This window comes from Bos indicus x Bos taurus, chromosome 9 (assembly GCF_003369695.1).
Source record: "Bos indicus x Bos taurus breed Angus x Brahman F1 hybrid chromosome 9, Bos_hybrid_MaternalHap_v2.0, whole genome shotgun sequence".
Lineage (NCBI taxonomy): Eukaryota > Metazoa > Chordata > Mammalia > Artiodactyla > Bovidae > Bos > Bos indicus x Bos taurus.
This window is the reverse complement of record NC_040084.1, coordinates 95397956-95413554: the sequence shown is the minus strand read 5'-3', so window position 1 is coordinate 95413554 and position 15599 is coordinate 95397956. Positions and strand designations below refer to the sequence as shown.

The 15599-nt window shown below is 45.7% G+C and overlaps 1 protein-coding gene and 1 long non-coding RNA gene across 3 annotated transcripts in view; one reads left to right on the top strand and one right to left on the bottom strand.

Moving 5' to 3' along the window:
• SYTL3 (synaptotagmin like 3) overlaps positions 1-3731 on the bottom strand; it is an 84048-nt gene extending 80317 nt beyond the window's left edge. For both annotated transcript variants that reach the window (XM_027551950.1, XM_027551951.1), the window contains exons 1-2: positions 3414-3731; positions 807-1025 (exon numbers count right to left, since the gene is read on the bottom strand). In XM_027551950.1, coding sequence (XP_027407751.1) covers positions 807-1025; positions 3414-3523 — 329 coding nt within the window. In that variant the 5' untranslated portion in view covers positions 3524-3731. The remainder of the gene's footprint in view (positions 1-806; positions 1026-3413) is intronic.
• LOC113898629 lies at positions 3732-15100 on the top strand. Its single transcript, XR_003512692.1, has 3 exons — positions 3732-3818; positions 10286-10475; positions 13235-15100. It is a non-coding gene; the product is annotated as an uncharacterized LOC113898629 (long non-coding RNA).
• Positions 15101-15599: the final 499 nt, after the last annotated feature.

Sequence of the window (15599 nt, the reverse complement as noted above, 5' to 3'; positions counted from 1 at the left end):
ACTCCCCCACAACAACTCCCTGGGTTTTCCAGGAATCGATGACCAGCCCATTCTTGCTTCGAACAGTATGAGATCAAGCCATACATGTTCTTTATCATTTCCAAGAAGGGTATTTCAAAAATACCAATTCCGTGTTTAAAATATTTTAAAAGCTCACAACATCAAAAGATTAGAATAAATGTAGATTCAGTCTATCACTAATTGAAACCATAACCGATTCTTTAGTGGAGCATCAATACAGGTCAACTTTCTTCCTTCAAAAAGGCCTTAATAAAGCTCCATGGGATACTCTAATATTCCTTATATTACAATTCGCTCCACTTTTCCTCAAAGAGATAAATTAAGCTCTAAGAAAACTAACAAAACTAACTAGTTAAGAAATTGAAGGGAATCTTAACTCCTAGGTTAGCTGATTCTTAGCCATTACACTCCAGTGTTCTTGCCTGGAGAATCCCGGGGATGGAGGAGCCTGGTGGGCTGCTGTCTATGGGGTAGCCCAGAATCAGACATGACTGAAGTGACTTAGTAGCAGCAGCAGCAGCCATTACAAACTTTTGTAAATTAAAAACAAAACTTTTTTTTCATATAGCAAAATGTGTTTTTGAGTTACAATAATTTCCATGTCTAGAAAGGCAGCTCCATATTAAGCATTCTCTGAACATTTTCCTATTAAGTGTGAAGAATGACAGCTGTCTTTATCGGTTGTTGTCCTGGACCATCTTCGAGGCTTTCCAGCCATCCTTGCCCCACCGCCCCGCCCATCTTATCTGGCCACGCCCATCCTGGCCGGCCCCGCCCATCCTCACCTGTCCTCGAAGCACACGGTGCACTTCCAGGCGCGGGTCCTCCTCAGGAACACCCGGCACTCGCTGCACACGCGGTGGCTGCAGCCCTGACACACGGCCCCCCGGTTCAGCAGGAGCCCCAGGGTCTGCTGGCAGCGGGCACAGGACTTCTCTTTGTACTCCTGGCTCACGCTCTTCGCGCCTTTCCACCTGAGATGCTGCAAGCGCGTCTTCAGATTCCTGTGGTACAGAGAGTTAAGTGGTAAGAACCAACTGAGTGGAAGGACAGAAGCCAGCCAAACCCCTACGTGGCAAGGGCCTCAACAGTATGGAGACACAGAAGGGGCTTTGCCATCCAGCACCCCCGGGTTCTAACACAGCTGTGCGAACCAGGATCTCCCGCCGTCTTCCGGAGCAGAGGCTCAGAGGTTTTCTCAGCTGTGAAAGCCTTACCTCCCAGGGTGGCTGTAAGGATGAAATGGCAAAGCATAAACACTCCGCCTGGCACGGAGGAGTCAGCTGCTGATTTTGTTCTAGGTTCATCCCTTTGTGTCCAAGCGGCATTATAATGGTAAAGAAAACAGTGAAAGAAGAGGGATATGCAGGAAAACGGCACCAATTCTAACATTCAAGACAGGGAATGATGTGTAAGTATACAGCATAGTCAAGGCTATGGTTTTCCCTGTGGTCATGTATGGATGTGAGAGTTGGACTGTGAAGAAGGCTGAGTGCCGAAGAATTGATGCTTTTGAACTGTGGTGTCGGAGAAGACTCTTGAGAGTCCCTTGGACTGCAAGGAGATCCAACCAGTCCATTCTGAAGGAGATCAGCCCTGGGATTTCTTTGGAAGGACTGATGCTGAAGCTGAAACTCCAGTACTTTGGCCACCTCATGTGAAGAGCTGACTCATTGGAAAAGACTCTGATGCTGGGAGGGATTGGGGGCAGGAGGAGAAGGGGACGACAGAGGATGAGATGGCTGGATGGCATCACCGACTTGATGGATATTAGTCTGAGTGATCTCCGGGAGTTGGTGATGGACAGGGAGGCCTGGCATGCTGCGATTCATGGGGTTGCAAAGAGTCGGACACGACTGAGCGACTGATCTGAACTGAACTGATACAGCATACACGCCTGCTGTTGTTATAAGTGCCCCAACAAAGTTATTTAACTGATGTTATAGTTTTGCTACTATTTTTTATGGGTAGTCGGTTACTTTCAGTTCCTGTCCCTCCCAAGAAGATAGCCCTAGTGCAAATGTGTCAGTAGCTCAGTCATGTTTGACTCTTTTTGACCCATGGACTGTAGCCCGCCAGGCTCCTTTGTCCATGGGATTCTCCAGACAAGAATACTGGAGTGGATTGTCATGCCCTCCTCCAGGGGATCCTCCTGTCCCAGCGATGGAACCCAGGCCTCCTGCATTGCAGGCGGATTCTTTACCATCTGGGTCACCAGGGAAGACCCCTCTTAGTGCAAAGGGATATTACATTGAACCATAAAACATACCATTAGCCAGAATACTCTTTTATGGACTCTCTGTCACTTTTAGGATAAAGAAGCTAATCCCGAGAAACAAGCTTACAGCCAACTCTCGGTACCCTTGGAACAAAATATCCACGTTACTTTGTTGACATTCAAAACGATGCTTCTAAATCATTGAAAGATCTTCCATCACCAAAGAAAACTCTATTTTTTTTTTTTAAAGCGGAAGAAAGTGTAAGTACACTTGGACAGCTTTGGGATTACAAAGGAGGGTAGAAAAGGAACATTGTTACTTCCAGTTCACCCAGAAATTTCCTCTCCTTCCTCAAACACTGGGTGGTCCGAAGATTTGTTTTATATGTTTGTTTTTCTTGGCAGACTCTGAAAAAGAATTCTGCCATTAAAAACGCAATGAGATCAAAAGGCTATCCCATTTACTTATTTTCTAGACCTCACATTTTTCATAAACATCAATAAACAAAGCATCATTATATTAAAGATGCATCTTGACAGCTAACAAGAGACACGTGCTGATAGCCCAGGCCTGCTCTGTTAAGTGTTAAATTAATGGCAAACAGCCCGTGCCCTTCAGAGACAGAGAAGCAGTTCTCTGTTGACAAAGGAGTCTGGGAGCAGGCTGGGCAGGTTCAGACTTCATGCTCCCCATTTCCTCAGAGCTGGCTGGCAAGCAAAAGTAAGCAAAGAGAAGGCTCGGAATGGGCGCCAGCAGATCTGCTGTTTCTAAGCTGCTTTCTTTGGGCCTTCAATTACCACCAAAAATAATTTAGGAAAACCCTTAGCCAGAAGTCTTTCCCTTGAAAGGGTGTATGGGAAGTCTGAAGGTTTCCCTTGAACGATTCCTGCAAAGCAGGCAACTGGACAGGCAGACAGACAAATAACTTATCACACAAAGGCATTGTTTTAAGTGGGGAAAAAAGGCATTCTTTCCCTGACCATCCCGAAGCTTAGTGACACAGCAAAGGTCACCTCCACCCACAGCCCTTGCTTCAGATTCTCGTCAGACAAGAGGCTGAATGCGGAGCAAATGGCATTAGCTAAGCAAGCAGCAAGACGCCAAGGAGAGATGGCCTCCAAGCAGAAAAAGCCAAAAAACACCAGGAATTCCACCATCTGTACGACCGCCTACCGTATCCTCTCCGCCTCCGTGTTTTGAACCTCCCGGTCCCGGTACAAAACCTGGAGGATCGCTTCACGTTCCGATTCCTGGAGGGAACCGAGGCTGACTTGCTGGGCCATTTCCGTCTCTTCTCAGACCCACGATGAAGTTCTACTCCATGGCCGTGCGCCCCAGTCCGGTGGATGAGCTCAGAGTCCAGCGACAGCGCCACGCGCTTTTGAAAGCACTCCCTCTCCTATTTCATTGGCAACAGTGTTGCTCGTAGCTTTTCTCCTCCTTTTAACTGGGTCACTCTTCTCAGGAGAAAAAAGTCCCAAGGAGCTATCCCTCCGTTGGGATCATCGCTCCCAGAGCCTCATGCCATCTGCAGAGCCTTCTCCCCGGGTCCTGCCGCAGCCTCTGACATCCGGCTAAGTAAGAAGCGTATCTTTTTTCTGAGGTTTTGCCAGAGATTGTTATAAATTACGCAGATAATTTCTGCATAAGCAGAAGTAATCCCCAATCTGAGGGAATTTACAAACAGCAGGGGGAAGAGTATTCAGTGACACAGACATTAACCTTCCCCTTCATAGGTTTACAGGGAGCACTGATGATGGTTAGAGGCCCAGACAGCTCAGTACCTGTAGAAAAGACAACAAAAATAGCATCATTTTTAAGACAAAATGCTCTACAGACAGATCTTTGCATTTTTTGCTGTGATGATAATGTAAGATTTTAAATTTTATTAAATGGGACTTCTCATGTTTCTAAAAGCCTCAGACTTCCACACTTGAATTTTTCTGATATGAATTCTGTATCCTGAGTGGTCAGAGGCATGAAGGTCTATATTTAATGTGCTATTGTTTCGTTGCTAAGTCGTGTCTGACTTTTTTTGCAACCCCATTGACTGCAGCCCGCCAGGCTCTTCTGTCCATGGGCTTTCCCAGGGAAGACACTGGAGTGGGTTGCCATTTCCTCCTCCAATATTGAATGCACATCATCCTAATTGAAAATACTTTAGGATATCTACAATTTCATCTGTTAACTGCAATTTTTATAATTAACTTCAAAACTCAAAAAAATGTTTAATCAATTAAGGATCTATGAAGGGATATCACCACAACCTCCGTCTATCAGTTAGTTATGGTCTTTAATGGTATTTAGCAACAGCCTTCTGCGCGGGGTCTTATTTCTGGTTAATATGAGTTGGCAGGTTCTCCACTCCTCCTACTTACTTTTTCCATCAGTGACACTAGACACAGCACCTTTGATCTGTTTCTTTCCCCAACCAAGATGGTATTGAATTGATAAAACATGTCAATGAAAAGCAGAAAATGCAGATCTAATTAGTGTACTTTCTATAATGCCATTTTGTTATCAAATTTACATGAATTCCTTAGTAATAAGATGTCCTTTCAATGCTTTGGAAGCTAAACTCCCTTTGTTCAGCCTCAACAGGAATTCACATTATATTAATTTATGATCCATAGCAAATCAGTGAAAAAGAGGTTAATAGAACCCTAAGGGATCATTCCCTTTAAGCAGAGATTCTTTTCTCTTTTAATCTCTGGTTATCTGGTGAAGCTTCTGTATTTAAATGCATAAAATAAAATACATTATAACAAAGGAAATCAATTATACTGAAATATTTTAAATTATAATAATATATGTGGCCAGGGATGTATGAAATCTAGCAGTGATCTAACAGTGACTGTAATTTCAGAGTAGCAATGATTGCAAGCAATACTGAGATATCTGCAACAAGATGTGGAGACCACAAGTCTTGCTAATTCTATTGTGGTTTGCGACGAAATGCTAAACTTTAGTTACAAGTCAATGAAAATTAAGATATAAATTTTTTCACATCCAAGTTCGTGGGACTATAGGCTAAGGACCCCTTGGCTTAAGGAGCCTCTATTTGTCAGTTTCTCTGTTGTGAGGTGGGGCTACACTGGTGGCTCAGCGGCAAAGAATCCACCAGCAAGGCAGGAGACCCGGGTTTGATCCCTGGGTCAGGAAGGTCCCATGGAGGTGGAAGTACTGGAACAACCCACTCCAGTATTCTTGTCTAGGAAATCCCATGGACAGAGGAGCCTCAAGGGCTATAGTCCATGCAGTTGCAAAGACTCAGACATGACTGAGCACAGAAACTGTTGTACGATAAGGTTAAAACAGTTGGCCCACCCAAATTGCAGAGGCTACATGAGGAGGAGGGAAGCCGGGGCTGCCAGGGGATGGTCCTGGCCTCCGCTCTCCAGCCAAGCATTCCCGAGTGCCTGCTCCCAAAAGGCCTCCCGTGTAGATGGCAGGAGAACCACAGGAACAAGGACTCGGGCTCCAGCCTCAGCAGGGTCAAAACCTCCTCCCTCCTAAGGTCCTGTTTCCAGGTGAACAGCAGAGCTTAGCTCCCCGAGGCTCTGAGTCTCTGGGGAAGAAGAAATGCTAGGAAACAGCTTGTTATCAAGTGCTAAGCGGGAAAGTGTCACCAACTTCATGGGCCTATTTCTTCTAAACGCATTCCTTGGTTTTTGTTGCTTCTCTCTCATTTCTAACCTATTAACCACATTACTGAATCAAGTACTGTCCTGTCTGTCTGATTCCCAAGTATTTTAAGTGCAGGTTTTTGCACTTGGCTCAAAACACACCAACTTTTTTGGAGAAGGAAATGGCAACCCACTCTAGTATTCTTGCCTGGAGAATCCCAAGGACAGAGGAGCCTGGTGAGCTGCTATCTATGGGGTCGCACAGAGTCGGACACGACTGAGCGACTTCACTTTCACTTTTCCTTTCATGCATTGGAGAAGGAAATGGCACCCCACTCCCGTGTTCTTGCCTGGAGAATCCCAGGGACGGGGTTAGGGTTGGAGTCACATAGAGTTGGACACGACTGCAGCGACGCAGCAGCAGCAGCAGCTCTGTACCAAACCCATGCCTGCGGCCTCACAGGGGCCTCTGCAGGGACGAGTGGGCACTCTTCCTCCCCCTAGTGGCCATCCACTGCTAGTTACAGAAAAGTCAAATTGAGTTGGTTTTTGGAATCCATCCGTCAGCCGTTCATTAATTAAATATTGATCAAGCATTCAACAAGTGCCAGACACTCTTTAAGTGATTACGGTACAGGACTTAATGACTGATAAGTTACACCCTATCCCATTTCTAACAATACGATGTACGCTCAGTCGCTTCAGTCATGTCTGATTCTTTGCAGCCCCATGGACTGTAGCTCACCAGGCTCCTCTGTCCATGGGATTCTCCAGGCAAGAATGCTGGAGTGGGTTGCCATTTCCTACTCCAGAGGATCTTTCCAACCCAGGGATCAAACCCATGTCTCTTGCGTCTCCTGCATTGGCAAATGGATTTTTTACCACTAGGGCCACCTGTAAAAGCACACAGAGGACAATTAAAGTCAGAGAAACAGTAGCAGCCAGAGTGAAAAGGAGCAGACAATTTCTGCCAGGAACCTACAGCCAAACAGTCCTGTACGTGAGCGCTGAGGCTGCCCTGGTGGCTCAGAACAAAACAAAACCCCAAATCGAAGTGGTGCATATAGTTCTGATAAACCGAAAGAAAACAAAGGGGTTCTCAAGGTGTCTTTAGGTCATGGAACAAAAAGTTCTGCAGTGGTTTGGCAGAAGTTGCAAAACTGTGCTTCATGTATCAGCATTATATTGATTTCAGATTAACTAAGGATGGAGCTTGTTGTTGTTCAGTCGCCAAGTCACGTCCGACTCTTTGCTACCCCATGATGGCAGCACATCAGGTTTCCCTATTCCTCACCATCTCCCGGAGTTTGCCAAGTTCATATCCAATGAATTGGTGATGCCATCCAACCATCTCATCCTCTGTCGTCCCCTTCTCCTCCTGCCCTCAATCTTTCCCAGCATCAGGGTCTTTTCCATGAGTCAGCTGTGCAAATCAGGTGGCCAAAGGACTGGAGCTTAAGTTTCAGCGTTAGTCCTTCCAAAGAGTATTCAGGGTTGATTTCCTTTAAGATTGACTGGTTTGATCTCCTTGCTTTCCAAGGATAGACCACCAAATTGTCATTCATTGAAATCCTTTCAAATACATACCCAAACATGGTGCTGTCTGGGGTTCCCAGTTGATGAGTATAAAGCTTAGAGAACTAGAGGTATGCATGTGCAGTGTTTATCTGAGTTGTTATTCTTGACTTTTAGAGATTTTGACTCTGGCTTCCATAAACCTTCAGTCGTTCAAGTACATGGTTGCTAACTACAATGAGGAAATCCTTCTATTATTGGATTGAAATGTACTTTTTTCCTTATCTTGAAGGATCTGTGTCGACATCTTCTCTATACAGGGTGACTTCTTGAATTGATGCAATCAGGACTGCATAGAGATCCCCAGGATCATTCATGTGACGAATAGATTCAAGGGATTAGATGTGGTAGACAGAGTGCTTGAAGAACTATGGACAGAAATTTGTAACATTGTATAGGAGGTGGTGACCCAAACCATCCCCAAGAAGAAGAAATGCAAGAAGGCAAAGTGGTTGTCTGAGGAGGCCTTACAAACAGCTGAGAAAAGAAGAGAAGCGAAAAGGCAAAGGAAAAAGGGAAAGACATACCCATCTGAATGTAGATTCCAGAGAATAACAAGAAGAGATAAGAAAGCCTCCTTAAGTGAACAATGCAAAGAAATAGAGGAAAACAATAGAATGGGAAAGACTAGAAATCTCTTCAAGAAAACTGGAGAGATGAGGAGAACATCTCATGCAAAGATGGGCACAACAAAGGGCAGAAATGGTATGGACCTAACAGAAGCAGAAGAGATTAAGAAGAGGTGGCAAGAACACGCAGAAGAATTATACAAAAAAATTTAATGACCCATGGTGGTGTGGTCACTCACCTAGAGCCAGACATCCTGGAGTGTGAAGTCAAGTGGGCCCTAGGAAGCATTACTATGAGCAAAGCTAGTGGAGGTGATGGAATTCCAGCTGAGCTATTTCAAACCCTAAAAGATGATGCTGTTTAAGTGCTGCACTCAATATGCCAGCAAATTTGGAAAGCTCAGTATCACAGAAACCTAGGAGGAGGTTTTCTCTCTGATTTCCAGTGTCCTCCCAGTGTTCCTCCTGACCTGGTGGCTTAGACCTGCCACACGTTAGAGCCACAGGTGTTTCATCTTATCGGGATTCATTTCGGGTTTTCAGTGGGGGCAGTCCCATGCTTCCGTCTAGAAATTTGTGGGGTAGTTTTAGTTGTCATAGTGACAAAGAATTACCTTGCATTCCCATACAAATATTGGTTATCTTACCAGATAACTCAACTAGGAAAAAGGTATAATTATCTGATAATAGAATTTAACTCACAGAAACACGAAGTATATTTTGCAGGGTTTTAATATACTGGGTTTTGCAGAATGAAGCTATTGTGTAAACTGAGGGAAGACTGTACCTGGTTTCATTTACAATTGCTTACCATTTCAGGAAGTGGCATCACATAGGGCAGCATGGCTTGTATTAATAGTATTTGAATCACTAATGCTACAGTACTGGTAAGGATCTGCATCTGTAGATGTGAATCTACAAATCAATGTGATTCTAGGTATAAGAACATCTCACAACTTCACTGTGTCTTTTAATGTAGCTTATATTGAGAGTCCCTTGGACCACAAGGAGATCAAACCAGTTCATCCCAAAGGAAATCAGTCCTGAATATTCATTGGAAGGACTGATGCTGAAGCTGAAACTCCAATACTTTGGCCACCTGATGTGAACAACTGACTCATTGGAAAAGACCCTGATGCTGGGCAAGATTGAAGGCAGGAGGAGAAGGGGACGACAGAGGATGAGAGGGTTGGATGGCATCACTGACTCAATGGACATGAGTTTGAGCAAGCTCCGGGAGTTGGTGATGGACAGGGAAGCCTGGCATGCTGCAGTCCATGGGGTCCGCAAAGAGCTGGACATGACTGAGGAACTGAATTGAACTAATATGAATTATATTCTTATAATTTAATGTCCCTTTATTTCTCCTTTTATCACAGTAATGATATTGAATTATTGTCGTTGGTATTGAGGAAGGTAAATTATATTTTACATGAATTCCAATTCCAGATAGTAAAAGGTGAGCTACAAAATATTTCCTATAAAGAGTGAGCATTGGGTCTTTGGGGTTTAAGAACCACTGAAATTGAGGATCCAATGATTTCTCAGGTTGCTTACAAAGTAAACTAGGTGTATCATTCTCTTGTTCATTTTTTCAACATATTATTTTGTTTTAGAGGATGGAATGGGGAACATAGAGAACTTTTGTTGTTTTAAGTTGTGCTGGGCTTTTAACTTGATCGTGAATTTGCTTGTGCAATTCCAGGTCTGATTTCCAGGTTAACATTGCTCAGTGTTTCTCTTTCAATAGCAATTATCTAAATTATTTCAACTACATCTTTTCAGTCCTCTTGAACAAAATCTGGAGCTCTGTCTATACTTTACTCCTGTTATGTTGGCATTTAAATTTCTCTAAGTTTTACAGCAACAGCCAAATCAGAGATTTTACTCTGTAATCCATGTTCCAAATCACTCAAGATCAAATTCACTAAAACTTTTCTTAGCCTATAGTCTATTTATCCAAGACAAGGTGACCCCAGACTTATGATGATTTACTTATTCTTTTAATTATTTGTCTATTTGCTTATTTGTAGTGAACTCTTCCTAGTCAAAAGAGGTTTCTAGGGTGACAGAGTTTAGCAAGTCGCATGGGCCCATGGTAAATACCAAGAAAGTCAGAGAGAATTCCATCCACCTGGTGGCCTAGCAAGCTTAAGGTCCATCTTTAGGGATTCCGTTTCTGGTCCCCTATGCTGGCAGGAAACTAGAAGCCACACTGGCTTATTTTTCATATTATTCTAAACAGGGATGAGATAAACATACTTCTCTCTTGCAGGCTTGTGATTTCTTGGATGAGTCTAAATGGAGATGGTCGAAGAATTCCATGAAATCTATGCTAATCAGTTGGCATGTTCCTTGATGGAGTGAGGGGTGAGCGTGGCGTCTGTAACCCAAAGTGCTAACAGGGACAAGTGGGCCCGAGTCTGGCTGTGCCCACCGACCTGAGGGGCCCAGTGGGCACTACGGTGAGTCAGAGGCAGGCTGGCGACAGGGGAGGACAGGAGGATGTTCCCGGCTGAGCCTGGGTGGAGAAGCAGAGTTGCTCTGAGAAAGGACAGGACATCTCCGGAGTGAGGGACAGGCCACTGAACACGACTGAGGCAGGAATGCGTCCTTCCTCTCCCAGGACAGGAGCCCAGGTCTCCACCGCCTATAAACAGATTCTAAACTATGTGCAAGGTCTCTCTCACCCTGCTTGAGCTGGCCTCCTCCGACTTCTGCATCCTCAGTTCCCACAGAACGCCCCAACGCTCCCGCAGCAAACACATTCGAGACGGGTCCCTGGATACCCCGTGTACTCTTCTCTTTCCATACATTCGCTCCTGCTCTTCCCTGTCCCTACAAGGATCTAATTTACTTGGAGGCAGTGAGGGGAATGTGGTTTGAACATGGTGGGCAAGTTAGCAAGTCCCCTGGGATTTAATTTCCTTGGCTGTAAAGTAGAGGGAGGTGGCTCAGACAGTAAAAGAGTCTGCCTGCAATGCAGGAGACCTGGATTTGATCCCTGGGTTGGGAAGATCCCCTGGAGCAAGATATGGCAACCCACTCCAGTATTCTTGCCTGGAGAATCCCATGGACAGAGGAGCCTGGCAGGTTACAGTCCATGGGGATGCAAAGAGTTGGACGTGACTGAGCGACTAACACTTTCACTTTCAAACTGGATAGAATTATAGCATCCACTTCTTAGAGTCATTGTGAGCATTAAATGCATTTATGCATGTAAAGCACTTTTTTTTGGCTGTGCTGTGCAGCATGTGGGATCTTAGTTCCTCGACCAGGGATTGAACCCGTGTCCCCTGCATTGCGAGCACAGAGCCGAAACCACTTGACCACCAGGGAAGTCCCAACACAGAAAGTACTTAGATCATAGTGGCAAGCATATTATAAACAACCCACTGACACATGTTAACTGTGGTAGTAGTAACAGTATCAATAGGGACAGAGTAAAGGGGCAAAGTAAGTGATTAAATAGTGAATCCCACTGCAGCTAAGTCGCTTCAGTCGTGTCCGACTCTGTGCAACCCCATAGATGGCAGCCCACCAGGCTCCTCCATCCCTGGGATTCTCCATTCAAGAACACTGGAGTGGGTTGCCATTTCCTTCTCCAATGCGTGAAAGTGAAAAGTGAAAGTGAAGTCGCTCAGTCCTGTCTGACTCTTAGCGACCCCATGGACTGCAGCCCACCAGGCTCCTCTATCCATGGGATTTTCCAGGCAAGAGTACTGGAGTGGGGTGCCATTGCCTTTTCCGTAGGGGACTGTAAATAGAAAAACTATGGGAGACCCCCCCCCCCCCTGCCTTACTAAAACCATTAGTAAGCTAATGGTTACTCAAGAAAGCAGGTTTACTTAACCACAAAACCAAGCAGGCTTGCTTAGCAACAAAATCGTGCAACAGATGCATGAGGCATGCCCCCAAACAATAACACAACGGTGGCATGAGACCCACATCCTGCCCAGTGAGCTCAGTAGGACACACGCTCCGCACACATTAAAAAAACAATCATTTGTGGACCCAGCTTGACCATGTAGGGACAAGAAAAACCCCTTCTCAATCTGGAGGAGGAGTTGATGACGGAAACACAACATCTACTCAAGAAAGACAAAGAAGGTTTTCTCCCCCTCTCTACTTTTCCTTTGATTGTAAAGATGTAAGCCACTATATACTCAGGACATGGTACCCCCTTGCCCACTCGCTTGTAAGCCTTGTACGTACCCTGTTCTAATAAATCACTTCTTATCTATCACTTTGGGCTTCCCAGGTGGCGCTAGTGGTAAAGAATCTGCCTGCCAATGCAAGAGACATGAGATGTGAGTGCGATCCCTGGGTCGGGAAGATCCCCTGGAGGAGGGCTTGGCAACCCACTCCAGTAGTCTCGCCCGGAGAATCCCATGGACAGAGGAGCCTGGTGGGCTACAGTCCACGGGGTCACAAAGAGCCAGACACAAATGAAGCACTTAGCACACACACACGTCTATCACTTTGTCTCTCGATGAATTCTTTCTGTGCTGAGACATAAAGGAGAAGAGCTCTTCAGAGTCCCCTGAAACACCACCTAACGGTTTCATCATCATCATCATCATTATTCATTGTTAATCTTCCAGGTCGATTCATCACTAATTCAGGAACTTTCTCATAATTTTCAAGCACAATTAACTGCTCCTTCATTATGCCCCCTTTTCCTCTGTATATTTCTCTATCATGACTCTGACTTCTTTCTGATTCAAGTGTCCTTCTAGTGGTGACACTGGTTCTTAGTGATCCCTCATCACCCAGCAAATAGGTCCTTAATGTTTGGCTGGAGTTGAGAAACGCAGTGACCATTGTGACACGCGGGTTTGCTTGCCAAAGCAGGAAGCACGAATTCAAGTCGGAAGGAAGGATCATAGTCAGGTGAGCGAGCAACACGCATCTCAGAAAGCTCCAGGCTTCAGAAATCTGGAAAGCATCTGAAAATCTGAGGTCATTTCAGCATCTGAGAAGCATACTAAAAAGTATTTTGTTTTAATGATCTCGTGCAGAAATTCACAATTTCCTAGACCTGGTTTTTCTGCGATAATACTTAGTCACTCTCTCACACACCCAGTGAATTCTGAAACTGTGTTTTGGTCACAAACACTGGCGTCAGGTTCTGTCTTCACCCACATGGAGCTGTCTAGCCCCCAGTCTCTTTTCTCGATTGCATTTTTGTGATTTTGTAATGGTGACTGCCTTTGTTTTACAGCATCCCGCCATACCAACCAGTCTAATTTTACTTAACAATTAAAAAATAAATAAAACCTATAGTGTATCACCACTCTGAAGGAAAAAGTCGCCCAGAGCCACTTGGGGAAGCACTGCACAGCCAACCATCCCATCTCAGCATGAGTTCAGGTATCGGAGAAACTAGGATCAAACCCTAATCTGGAGTCATCTCAGTACAGTCCGAGAGCAACGGCTGGAATAAAGCAAGCAGGAATTGGAAGCAGTCCTCTCTGATCACCGTCCTCCCCTTCAGGAAGGCCCAAGAGCAGGAGTCAAGCCTCTTTTCTGGAATCGATAGGAACACACGCAGCAGAGGTGGGGGCCCCTCCTAAACCCAGCTCGGGGCTTCAATCCACACGTTTCCATCTCCTCTGTAGCCAGTCATGCCGCATCCCAGTGGAACTCTGCATCCAGGCAAATGCAGTTAGGTGGTGGTGATCGGCGTATTGACCCACAGCACTGATTTCATTGGGCTTCTGTGAGCCTCTCAGGTGCCATGGAGTGAGGACACCAAATTAGCAGGAGCCCCTCTCTGCAATCGAAAAGCTCGAATTCCAGCCAGGAAGTGGACAGGTGAACAAATAAGCGACGGCGTGACAGGGTGAGTGGAAGCACACAAGGATCTACAGGAGAGAAGGCTCGGGGGAAGGCGAGATTCCCTCCACGTGGAGAGGGGAGAAATGGCGGGTGGGGGGGGGCAGTGCGTGGGAAAGACATTCCGGAGGGGAACGTGTGGGAGCCCCCCTTTGCCAGAGAAATGGAACATCTGATTGTGTGAATTCTGAAACCACACTTGCTTTTTTTTTTCCCCTCGGCCTAACAGCCAAGATTGACTTCGGCTTTTCAGAGCTGACCAGGGGAAGAAAAGTACAAGAAATGTGAAACCCCGGGGGCGGGTAGAAGAAAGGGGGCCGGGAAAGGAAGCGCTCTTTATCTGCAGGCTCTTCCATCTTCCGGTCATCTGTGAGCAGCTGGTCATCGAATCACCCACCCCCACGCCCCGACCCCCGCCCGTGACGGAGAGGAGGGGCTGCGATCAGGCTCAGGCGAGGTGCCTGCGTATGAACACTGTCATCTCCGGCCAGACTTTCAATTCAAGCTAGAGGTCGAGCCCAGCGCTGAAGCCTCAGCCAAGCCCCTGCTCTCAGCCCCGCTCCAGAGCCAGCACCCCCGCTGCTGTGCCTTACCACAGCTGTTTCCTTGAGAAGCTGCAGTTTGCTTTTTTTTTTCTTCTGAATATGGCCACAGTACTTTCTACCTAGAATGCAGGGTCGAAGTTGCGCAGCTCCACAGACCCCGCGGATTCACCTGAGAGTGTCATCTCTCTTTTTAGCTCGTGGAGTGTCCTCACAGACGTCCTCGACAGCCGCAGGGACCACTGGTTCGTCCACACTAAGCGGGTGAAGGCAGGGCGCTGCTCACTCGCAAAGGCGAGAAGATTCACCTGGTGTCCCTCAGGAATGGCATGGGAATGGAGATGAGCCTTTAGAAACTCTTTGTGTCTCTGGTCTCTGAGCCAGAAGTGGATTTTCTCAGAAGCCAGTGACCTTGGACTTCAGGCCTCACCTGCCAGGCCCCGGACTTGACCTTGTGTTATAGTATCTGTTTCCTTAAAGAAGGCTCCAGGCATCATGTAAGCTTCAGGTCCCTCAAAACTCTGTCCTTAATATATGACATTGTGCATATGTGGGCTTAACTCTAGAAAACTTGACATCTAAACCGAGACAGGAGAGGGCTGGAAGTCTCTTCTGGAAAGGCCCCCACCACTCTCAGTGGAGTCTAGGCTTTCTCATTCACATAAATATCTTGCCACCAAAAAAAAAAAAAAAACCCAAGTGCTTTTTCAGAATCAAAGCTAAACACTACAATAGAAACCCATGATATTTCAGACTTAAACTTGATCTTTTCTTGTGGATGGATAAAGAAACGAGAACTGATATTATTATCTTGTTCTTTATATGAGGTACTACTCATAATCGTTGCTATAATTTTTGTTGTACCAACCCCGACTATTTATTTACCGCTTACTCTGGACCAGAAGGCTTGACACGTTCCTTGCACGAACAGTCTCAGTCCTCGTTACAGCCTTAGGCCATCAAGACACCCATTTTACTGACGAGCAGAGTGAGGCTTGCAACAATTCAGTAATTTACCTAAACTCACACTCTAATCTGGGTCTGTTTAACTCCAAAGCCTTATGCTTTGTTTAGACAGAAAAGTTAAGAATTTAGAATCTTCTACTGTCTTGGCTAAATAATCTTTTTCATACCAATTCTAACTTCTTAGTAGATATTTGGGCTTCCCAGGTAACGCTAGTGGTAAAGAAGCTGCCTGCCGATGCAGGA